This window comes from Zosterops lateralis, assembly GCF_965231275.1.
Source record: "Zosterops lateralis genome assembly, chromosome: 17".
Lineage (NCBI taxonomy): Eukaryota > Metazoa > Chordata > Aves > Passeriformes > Zosteropidae > Zosterops > Zosterops lateralis.
In genome coordinates this window covers 9,074,061-9,084,944 of record NC_139777.1, presented here as the reverse complement: position 1 = coordinate 9,084,944, position 10,884 = coordinate 9,074,061, and the positions used below count along the sequence as shown (strand labels likewise).

At 54.6% G+C, this 10,884-nt stretch overlaps 1 protein-coding gene across 1 annotated transcript; it reads left to right on the top strand.

The window, feature by feature from the left end:
* The first annotated feature begins 781 nt into the window (after positions 1 to 781).
* On the top strand, positions 782 to 10,860 carry P2RX6 (purinergic receptor P2X 6). The gene is made up of 12 exons (XM_083874174.1): positions 782 to 1,039; positions 1,145 to 1,289; positions 1,486 to 1,557; positions 3,626 to 3,701; positions 4,137 to 4,230; positions 4,518 to 4,598; positions 5,332 to 5,473; positions 5,644 to 5,753; positions 7,201 to 7,294; positions 8,898 to 8,963; positions 9,665 to 9,742; positions 10,453 to 10,860. The coding sequence occupies exons 1-12, from the start codon at positions 915 to 917 to the stop codon at positions 10,489 to 10,491; spliced, it is 1,122 nt and encodes a 373-aa protein (XP_083730300.1). The 5' UTR covers positions 782 to 914; the 3' UTR covers positions 10,492 to 10,860.
* The last annotated feature ends 24 nt before the right edge of the window (positions 10,861 to 10,884 follow it).

The following is a 10,884-nucleotide window of genomic DNA, read 5'->3' as shown; positions in this document are numbered from 1 at the left end:
GGTCCCCGAACCTCCAGCAGGGCAGGCTGAAAAGGGCCCTAGATGTATCTTTGATGTAAAACTTGGGTTACTCCAACATCCAGAGGAATGACATCATTTTCATTAGTGGGAAAGACAAATTGCCCATCCCTTGGTCGGGGGCGTCCGTGCTGGTTTAGCACAGACTGGGAGAGCTGGGGGTGCTCACCTGGAGAAGGCTTCAGGGAGACCTCAGAGCCCCTTCAGGTGCCTAAAGGGCTCCAAGGAGCTAGAGAGACTTGGGACAAGGACCTGGAGTGACAGGGAATGGCTTCCCACTGCTAGAGGGCAGGGTTAGATTAGATGGGATACTGGGGAGAAACTCTTCCCTGTGAGGGTGGGCAGGCCCTGGCACAGGGTGCCCAGAGCAGCTGTGGCTGCCCCTGGATCCCTGGCAGTGTCCAAGGCCAGGCTGGACAGGGCTTGGAGCAGCCTGGGACAGTGGGAGGTGTCCCTGCCCATGGCAGGGGGGCTGGACTAGATGAGCTTTAAGATCTCCAACCCAAACCATTCTGTGATTCTCATTGCGGGGAGGGCCCGCGGCCGGGGGCAGCGGAGGCTCACCCGGCTGTTGGCAGGCCCCGCCCCAGAGTCCCCCCTGGCCACGCCCACCGCCGCCATGGCAACGGGGCTGCAGGGGCGGGGCTGCAGGGGCGGGCACGCGGGGGGGGCGGGGCCGGGCTGTGGCGGGGGGCGCGAGCGGGGCCGGGGGCGCGGTGAGGGGCGCCTCCTTTCCGTCCCCTGACTGCCATTCCTACCGTGTCCGCCTTTCCCTCCTGGTGCCACTATCCCTACTGTGCCCGCCTTTCCCTGCCCTGTCCGCCTTTCCTACCGTGCCCACCTTTCCCGTTAGTACCGCTGACCCTCCTGTTCCCGCCTTTCCCCCCGGTGCCGCCATGCCGGGCCCAGCCTGCGGGTCCCCGCTGGACTACAAGACTGCCAAGTTCTCTCTGACGAGGAACCGGCGGGTGGGGCTGCTGCACCGGCTGCTGCAGCTGGGCGCGCTTGGCTACTTGCTGGGGTAGGCGCCCTGCCCTCGGGGCGGTGGGTCCTTGCTGAGGTAGGGACGTGCCCTCAGCCCTCGGGCCTGGCCGGAGGTCCCTCAGAGCCCCCCGCCCCTCCGCAGGTGGGTGCTGCTGCTGCGGAAGGGGTACCAGGAGCGCGACACGTCCCCGCGTGTGGCCGTGGTCACCAAGGTGAAGGGGGCGGTGGCCGCCGAGGCCGCGGGCCGGCGGCTCTGGGACGCTGCGGATCTCACCTGGCCCCCGCAGGTACGGCTGGGGTCCGCGCGGGGGCAGGGAGGTCACACAGGGTTAGTCACCCTGGCCGGGGGATGCCGCGGGTACCACTGGCCTCCCAAAGCCCTGGCGAGGTCATTAGTACCTGTCCTGCCCATAGTGTCACAGGGCGTCCCCTTGGACCCACCCTGGTTCAGCCCCCCGTTGACAGCACCTTCTTGCTTCCCAGGGAGAAAATGTGCTTTTCCTGGTGACCAATTTCATTGCCACAATCCAGCAAGCCCAAGGCACCTGCCCCGAGGTGAGTGAATGGACCTGCTCCAGCCCAGCCTCACAGGGGTGGGATGGAGCCAGTGGTCCTGCTGCTCAGTGGAACCCAGCAGGAGACCAGATAAAAGGGAAAAATGGATTTATATTCCCACGAAACCCGATCCCCCTCATTCTCACTACTTCATAGCACTCCCCAGCACAACTCCACTTGCTCTGTCATACCTTCATAAGCCAAGATGTGTATCCACATGCTCTACCAGAACTGTTTGTGGTGGCCAGTACAGGGGACATAGGGCCTCTCCAGCTCTGAACTCTTTGTGTGGTGGCACTGTATGACTATTCTGGGCTTTCTGCTGCTCTTGAGCAAGGGGATGCCTTGACACACACTCCATGGATACCTGTGTCATGTTTCCTGTATACCTCCCTGCTGCAGGACTAATGTCCATCTTAGTGTCCTGTTTTTAGGAGGACTGGGGCACAAGGTCTAGGTGGATTGCCAGCCAGCACTTAATGGTATATGTTCTCTGGGAGAAATCTTCCCTTTAGGCTGGAGTCAGGCCAGCTCCTCTGCTGAGCTCTCCCAGGCTGGACCCAGCTCAGCAGATGGGAGTAAATGTCCTTTAAGCTGTACCATAGCTGGCACTTTGTACCTAAGCCAGGCACCAATTGTCCTAATGGTCCCTTCAGCTCCTGCTGTGGCCAAATGCTGTAGGGGAGGAGAAGCAGTGGGTTTGGGTCAGGGAAAATGGCACCAATGATTCATCTTTAAAATGCTGAGAACTCCTAAAGTCCCAACAGGGGAGAACACAAGTGCTATAGGGCATTTCAGGGTTCTCACAGGCAACCACGGGCACCTCTAGATGCTGGGTTTGCAGTGTGCAAGCCAAGGACACAGACCTGAGGATTTCATTCTGTTCCAGAGCTGGGGTACGTGTGGGTGCTTGTCCCAGCCTACACCCTTGCTTCTCTCTAAGAGTTCCTCAGTTTCTGGCATTGGGGCTGTAGATGACATTCATATTTGGAAGGCTTTGAATATTTAGCAGTGGCAGCTTTTGGCTTTGCAGAAAGTTTGAGCTGTCTTAATATTCTTGATGATCAGAGTATTTGGTGCTGGCAAATGAGTCTGTGGCCAGAGGCAGCACCAAACGTGAGCCGAGCTGTTTCAGCAGCTGTATGTGCACTTAAGTCTTTGCATCCTTTTATGCCTTTATGTTTCAGTGTTTGTGTTCCTTTTCAGACTACCAGGTTCCCTCCTTCTCATGCCTTCTGTTCCTCCCCTAAATAAACCATTCTCTAAACACCTTGTGCAATCCCTAGATGTTCTCCTGTATCCTATAATGACTTCAGACCCCTAGGCAGACCCCACCCAGCCCAAAGATGCTGCTCCTCTCAGATCATGTTGGTGGGTTTTGCACCTGAATGAGGGGCTGAGGCTGTCCTGGGACAGCCCAGGGAAGGCCTGAACAGACCCCCACTTCTGACTCTATAACTGAGGACTCCCTTCCTGCATTTGGGCCTCTGTGCCCCCCAGAGCTTAGGGAGGTGGGTTTCTGATGAGGTGGTGACTCCTGTCATGACCTGGGGTAGCTGGGGGAGGTGTTAGTGGTGTTTCCCAAACAACCATCATCTCTCTGTGTTTGAATAAGAGTTTTTTACTGCTCCTGACAATCAGGTAGGTCCAGAGTAAGGGCAAAGCTTTTCTTATCTCTTGTAAAACTTCTGTTATGCTGGATTTAGGGTCTACTAAGCTCTTCCCCAGGGAATTTATCATGGTACTTTACAAGGTGGTTAATGGGCTCAGTCATTAGGGCCATCCTGAATCCCTCTGTGCTGGCTCCCAGATCCATCTGAAAGGTCTGAGGTAGCTCCTGAGGCTTCCCCTGCCACTGAGCAGCAGGATGCAAGTGCTCTGGAGAGGAAGGATTGCCCCTTGGGCATGCCTCTCTTCTGACTGGCTAGAGCCTGGTGAATGTTCATCTCTAACTGTTTGGGAAGCCCTTGGAGAAGCAGGAGCAGCAGTGCTGCAATGGGGATGAGTGACAGCATGGCCTCAGGTAGCTGCACAGTGCAGTGACAGCTCTTCTCTCTGTCCCTCCCAGAGCCCCTCTGTCCTTGACGGGATGTGCACAGAAGATGCAGATTGTCCCATGGGAAATCCTGTGGTTCATGGCAATGGTACTGGGTGTTTTGCTAAAGAAACAAAATCCTAGAATGGTTTGGGGTAAAAAGGAAATTAAAGCTCATCCTGTTCCACCCCCTGCCATGGGCAGGGACAGCTTCCCCTCTCCCAGGTTGCTCCAAGTCCTGTCCAGCCTGGCCTTGGACACTTCTAGGGATCCAGAGGCAACCACAGCTTCTGTGGGCACTCTGTGCCAGGGCCTCCCCATCATCATAGCCAAGAACTCTTTTCCAATATCCCACCTAAACCTGCCTCTGCCACTGGGAAGCCATTCCCCCTTGTCCTGTCCCTCCAGGCCCTTGTCCCAAGTCCCTCTCCAGCTCTCTTGGAGCCTCTTTAGGCACTGGAAGGGGCTCTGAAGTCTCTCCAAAGTTTTCTCCAGGTGATCAATCCCTACACTCTCAGCCTGTCTTGTATTGTATCATTTCTAGGGATAAAAACTGGGAAATGTTTGATGTTCAATGCCACCCATTCCACCTGTGAGATCTATGGCTGGTGCCCTGTGGAGAATGGCACCCTGCCCAGGTAATCACACATGAGGAGACAGCAGATATTGGGAGCTTTCACTCTGTGTTACCAGGAGTCTGACCACACTAGCCCAAGGGGCAGCCAGGCTCAGAGAGACCTCTGACATTGACCTTCTGGTCAGTTAAACTCAGAGGGACTTCACCCAAGAGCATTTCCTGCCCCTCTCCATTGTAGCCAAAATCCTGGGGTTGCAGGAGAGACTGCAGAGCTCATGAAATGGGGCCTTGGCCACTGTGCAGGACTTGACTTTGTTGGTTGTTTTTTTTTTTTTTTTTTTTTCCTAGGAAATCTCTTCTGGCTGAGACAGAGAATTTCACTCTTTTTATAAAAAATACTGTCCACTTCACCAAATTTAACTTCTCCAAGTAAGTACAGTACTTCTGAGCTAGGCTGAGCATGCAGCCTGGTCCAGCCTTGGCACTGAGCCTGTCAGTGGGGCTGAGGAGCTGAAGAACTCATGGAGCCAGTGACACCCCAGGCAGGTGATGCTGGGGCAATTAGGGCAGGACAGGTGTTGAGGTGAATACAGGTACTTCAGCTGTGCTGGGTGTGCAGCTCAAAGAGCAGTGGGATGGGGACACCTCAGAGACAAGGACTGTGGCAAATGGGTGTCCATTTGCCCATACTGGTGTCCATTTGCCCACTGTGGAGAGCCAGACAAGGCCAGCCATTCCCAAGCTCCCATTTGGAAGAGAAACTAATATTTTTGTCTTTTAGTCCTTGCAAAGTGGTTTCACAGAAGGCAAATAAAAGGCTGCACTGGCCCCACTGCCCCAGGCACGCTGACTGTGCTGCCTTACTGTGGCAGGAGGTGTGGCATGAACTGTACCTAGCAGTGACTAGAGCTGGGTGCTGGGAAGAAACAAAGGAGCACAAAGAGGTAGAAAGGAAGGCCATGGCACATGCTATAGAGGATAACTCCACGTGAGATTCCTCTGTTTTTTCTCCACCCTCTCTCTGTCTGAGGCTTTAGGCGAGGCGTTAACTGTCCCCGCACTGATGCAGGAGCACTGGTGAGCCAATGAGAGAGCCCTTTGCAGTCCCATAGCCAGGCTGCATGACCTCCCACACCCCTGTCCCCCCTGTCTCCTGTCTCAGGTGCAACACTTTACAAACCACTGACCCCAGCTATTTCAAGAGCTGCACATATGATCCAGTCTTTAACCCCTTCTGCCCTGTGTTCCGTGTTCGTGACATGGTGGAGGCAGCTGGAGAGAACTTTGGAGACCTTGCACTGCTGGTACTTGTCTTTTATATAACTATGGAAGGTGACTGAAAATTCCCCAAGGCTGTGAGCAAGAAGCAGAGGACTGAAATGCTAAGGGAATGTGCAATCTGGGAATGTCTGAACAGTTAATGACTCGACCAATCTGATTGCATGCTTCTCCTGGAATAAAATGTGTTTTGCAGGGGGGAAGCATCAGAGTTCTTATTGAGTGGAACTGCGACCTGGACCACTCCACTACCCAGTGCCAACCACAGTATTCCTTCAGCCTGCAGGACACCAAGTACAATTTCAGGTGAGGATGCTGGGACAGTGGCCACATAGGCCTGTGGGATCAGCACATGGCAGTTGTTTGAGATTTCAGTTCTGATGGATGCTCTGAAAGGAGCAGGAGGGACAGGAAATTTGCTTCAGTCAGTTCACAAATGACACTAAGCTGGGTGGGAGTGTGGGTCAGCTGGAGGGCAGGAAGCTCTACAGAGGGAACTGGACAGGCTGGATCCATGGGTCAAGACCAATGGTGTGAAGTTCAACAAGGTCAAGTGCCAGGTCCTGTCTTGGGGTCAAAACAGTGCCATGGAATACTCCAGGCTGGGGCAGAGTGGCTGGAAAGCTGCAGGCAGAAAAGGACCTGAAGGTGAACATGAACCTAGGTATGCCCAGGTGAGGAAGAAGGCCAAGGTCACCTGATCTGTGCCAGCCCTGATGTGGCAGCACATGGGACAGTACCTGTCCCCTGTGCTGGCCCTGCTGGGGCACCTCCAGTTCTGGCAGATCTGGACCCCTCATGACAAGAGAGACCCGGAGGGGCTGGAGCGTGTCCAGGGAAGGGAACAGAGCTGGGGAAGGGGCTGCAGCCCCATGAGCAGCTGGGGGGGCTCGGCCTGGAGAAAAAGAGGCTCAGGAGAGACCTTCTGGCTCTGCACAACTCCCTGACAGGTGGGGGCAGCCAGGGGGTTCAGGCTCTGCTCCCAGGCAACAACAGAATCACAGAATCACTAGGTTGGAAGAGACCTTCAAGATCAGTGAGTCCAACCCATACTCTAACACCTCAACTGAACCATGGCACCCAGTGCCACATTCAGTCTTTTTTTAAACACATCCATGAATGGTGACTCCACCACCTCCCTGGGCAGAGGGAGCCTTATTGGAGAGAGCTGCCTGAAGTTGCACTAAAGGAGTGTTCAGATTGGATGTTAGAGAAAATGTTTTCACTGAAAGGTTTGTTCAAGCCCTGGTGCAGGTACCCAGGACAGTGGTGGAGTCCCCATTCCTGGACTTAAAAGCTGTATAGATGTGGCACATGGATTAATGCTGGGTTAATTGGACTTCATGATCTTAGAGGCCTTTTCCAATGATACATTGGTCAGGGCAACAGGGAATGGTAACTGAGGGCAGGGTCTGTCAGTATAGGGATGCTGTGGCAGTTGCCACACTTTGTAGCTCTGTTGTGTTTAGAGCTGAGCAGGGCATTACCTGCCTGAGAGCAGGGACCTGTGACTGTCCACATCTGAACTGGGCACACAGAGCTCTGTGCTCCCAGTGACCCAGACTGGGTGCTGAGGGGATGCTGATGCCCCACTCTTGGTGCCAGTGAGTCATCACTGCATGTGTATGCCCAGTTCCCAGCTTGGAGGACACCCAGGAACCCACAGGCCTAGCAATCCTTTGGCACTGGCACCCCCTTCCCTCCCTGCCTGCATGGAGGTGCCTTTCTGAGCCATACCCAATGTCTCCCACAGAACTGCCTCCTACTACTGGGGCTCGCAGCGGCAGCTCTACCGGAATCTGCTGAAGCTCTATGGGATCCGCTTCGACCTCTCTGTGCATGGCCAGGTACTGTGGTCTCCTCAGCCACAGAGCAGACTCCTTGCACCACTGCTCCCACTCCAGCCCTGTGGTTTCTGCTGCCATCGCTTCTCCACACCCAGATGAGCTCTTCACCTCCAGAGTTTTCTAAGCAGAGCAGGAGAAAACGGTCTCTCTCATTTGAAGAAGAACCTTTTGGTAGTGCCCTGAGGAGGGAGATTTCTGTCTCTGAGGGTCATGGGGGCTATGAAGCTGTTCAGTAGGCAAGGTGAGCTGGTCTGGACTTGTGGGTGTCTCTCTCTGAGGGGTCTTATGATGGGAGCACCCTGACAAAGCTCAACCTGAACTCTACTGAACCTGGACAATTAATCTCTTCTTGATTAAAAGTACCCTTCGGGGGTATAGGTGTGGCGTGATCAAGGCTGGACATGCCCTAGCCATGTGCACTGAGAGCCCAGAACCCCCCTGTTGTCCTGGACTCATCCCCAGCAGTATGGGCAGGAGATAAAAGGGGATTCTGCTTCTCTGCCTTGCTCAGGTGCAGTGCTGCCTCCAGCTCTGGTGTCCCCAACACCAGAAGGATTCGGAGCTGCTGGAGTGAGCCCAGAGGAGGCCACAGAGCTGCTCCCAGGGCTGGAGCCCCTCTGCTCTGGAGCCAGGCTGGAAGAGCAGGGGGTGCTCACCTGGAGAAGAGAAGGCTCCAGGGACACCTCAGAGCCCCTTCCAGGGCTTAAAGGGGCTCCGGGAGAGCTGCAGAGGGACTGGGGACAAGGCATGGAGGGACAGGACACAGGGAATGGCTTCCCACTGCCATAGGGCAGGGATGGATGGGATATTGGGAAGAAATCCTTCCCTGTGAGGGTAATGATGCCCTGGCACACATTGCCCAGAGAAGCTGCGGCTGCCTCTGGATCTCTGGAAGTATCCAAGGCCAGGCTGGACAGTGAAAGGTGTCCCTGCCCATGCCAGAGGGTGGAATGAGATGAGCTTTATGGTCTCTTCCAACCCAAACTATTCCGTGTTTCCATGATTGTTGATGCTACTCTGTGCAGCATCACTCACAAACTCAGTGCTTAGCTTTCCAAAGAGGGAGCCTGTGCTGAGAGCACTTCCCACACTGAGAAATGTCCACAGCTAATCATTCGTGCTCAGCAGTGCCTTTTGCACCTGAAAAAAGCGAAGCACACAGTGCCGGACAGTGTGTACCACTTCTAGGCTGTGAGACCATGTCCAGGAGCTGTGGAGCAGGAGAGAGCAGCCAGAAGAGACACCACCAGACTCATTTGTGAAGGGAGGGACACATCACATAAGGGTTGTGTTTACTGGGATGTGGTTCCATGGATGGCAGCTGCAGCAAGAGGGAGGTTCCTGCTGTGCCTGCAGAAGCAGGTGGGTCATAGTAACCTCTGCTGCTTTCAGGTCGTCAGGCACCTCAGTCCCTTCTTTGACAGCCAGAGGGAGTTGAGGTCAGCACAACAGCAGTTCCTACAAATGGGCATGGTGAAATATCCCTGGATCCTTTCAGCGCCTCCTGACTTTGAGCATGCTGCCCTGCAAGGCTCAGCCCACAACCTTCTCACCCTCTGACCACTCTCCACCTCTCTCTTACTTCTCCACTGTTTCTCACCAGGCTGGGAAGTTCAGCATTGTTCCTACTGCTGTGAGCTTTGGCACCAGCATCGCCTTCTTTGGTGCCGTGAGTATTCCATATACACTCTTTTCCTTCACTCCGTGGCTTAGGATTTGCCACTTCTCAGTTGTTTCCTTGCCTGACTGGGCACAGGGCTTCCTGGCTAGCTGGATTAGTGCCAGCCAGCACAGAGGGGAGATGGTCTGGCAGAGTGTCAGCTCAGGTCTCCCTGCGACCATTAGTAATGGCACCACTGGATTGGGATCATGAGTGCTGTCAGGGTCACATCTCATGGAGGTCAGGTTTTTGTGTGGATCCTGGGACAGAGCATCACTGGGATGCTGCTGGCAGGAGAGACCAGTTCCTCTGTTTCTCCTCTGACTGAAGAGACCCAGCGTCCTGTCACTATGGTAGGGCAGCCCCTTGTAGAGCCCTTCTGTGGCTCTTCCCTTCCAGCAGAGTAACAGAGAGGTCCTGCATATCTCCCCCTTTCCTCCCTGACCTGTTCATCCCAGTCCATACAGGACTGTGAGGATGCTGGAACAGTCCTCCCTGTCCATCCATTGCAGCCTGGGGATCCTGTCTGACCTCCTGTGCAGCTCCTGGGACTGGGTTGGGTCAGAGAAGAGGCACTGGAGCTGCCTGGAGGCCAGGCTTGCTCACTTCCCTGGCAAATGCCCACAGCTGGCTGCAGGGCTTAGTGGGAGCCAGGATGGAAGGCCAGGCATTCCTGTGGGAAGTTTCTCATCTTCAATGTCTGTCTTCAGGCTACGATGGTCTGTGACCTGGTTCTGCTCTACCTGGATGCAAAGGCTGACCTTTATTGGAAGGAGAAGTTTGAGGAGGTAAGGACAGGGCTACATGGGAGAGAGGAGGTTTTGAGGTGAATAATTTTGGATTTAATGATTTTCTGACCTTTAAAAATCAGTTCCCAAGATCAGGAAAAAACCTGATGGAGAAGCTCTTAGTCTCCAACTTTTGGGCTTGATTGCCAGTCTGAACTGGGAGAGGGTGCCAGGAGTCAGGGACCAGCCACGATGACCTCAGCTACTGTCAAAACATCAATGGGTCGCCATGGGGACCTTACCTGGAAAACTGACCCGGCTCTATGCTTTTTCACCCTCTTCCAAATGGAATCTGTTGGGACTCCTTGCAGAGAGAGGCCAGCTCTTCAGGGCATGTCCTGTTCTGTGATTCATTGAATGATTTGTGTGCCAAGCATGATTCCATTGTGGGAATTCACTGACCTGGTGAATCAGGGAGTCACAGGGAGGCCCCTAAAGATCAGGAGAGCTGGCAGCCCTGCTGTAGGTCATCTCCAGCTTTGTCTGGCCAAGTCTTTGGAGCCTCTGAGGACTGAGATCCCCCATCTTCTGGTGCACTATCCCAAAGCTGCACCATCCTATGGGGGGGAAATTTTCCCAATACCTGATCTTGAATCCTCAATGGGGTGGGGGCCCTGGACAGTGGTTGCATGGAACCAGGCAGACTAGCTGAAGGCCAGCTGGGCTGCCTCCATGCCTGTTGTATACTGATGTCCCTGTTCATTTTGCAGGCAAGACCACCTAAAGGTAAGCCTGAGGCCACAGCCTAGGGACATCAGGAATGCTCTACCACGAACATCCTTCCCTCCAGAGCCACCTCCAGGTAGATGTGATGGTGACACAGCTGCAGCACAAGTGGAGATGGGCCAGTCCTGGCCCAGGTGGGCACTGCTGGGGTTAGGGTCTGCCTTTCCTGGAGAAACACTGGCAGCAGGGGCAGTTCTTGCCTGCTGGAGCACAAAGCCATCCTAGGGGCAGCTCCCAGCACTGACAGCTAGTGCCGGAGCAGAGCTGCTCACAGAGCTGCCCCAGAACCAGAGCATGCTGGGGAGCAGCTGGTCCTGCTTGGCACAAGAGGCTTAAAGCATTTTGCATTTCTCCATGTTCCAATGACCGTGGGCCTTGATTTCCCTTGAAAAACAGGGATGCAATGGAATAAAGCT

Coding starts and splice junctions, on each gene's coding strand:
- P2RX6 (XM_083874174.1), top strand. CDS start 915: ATGCCGGGCCCAGCCTGCGGGTCCCCGCTGGACTACAAGACTGCCAAG. Junction 4,599..5,331: donor ACCAAATTTAACTTCTCCAA/GTAAGTACAGTA, acceptor CTCCTGTCTCAG/GTGCAACACTTTACAAACCA. Junction 5,474..5,643: donor TTGGAGACCTTGCACTGCTG/GTACTTGTCTTT, acceptor TGTGTTTTGCAG/GGGGGAAGCATCAGAGTTCT.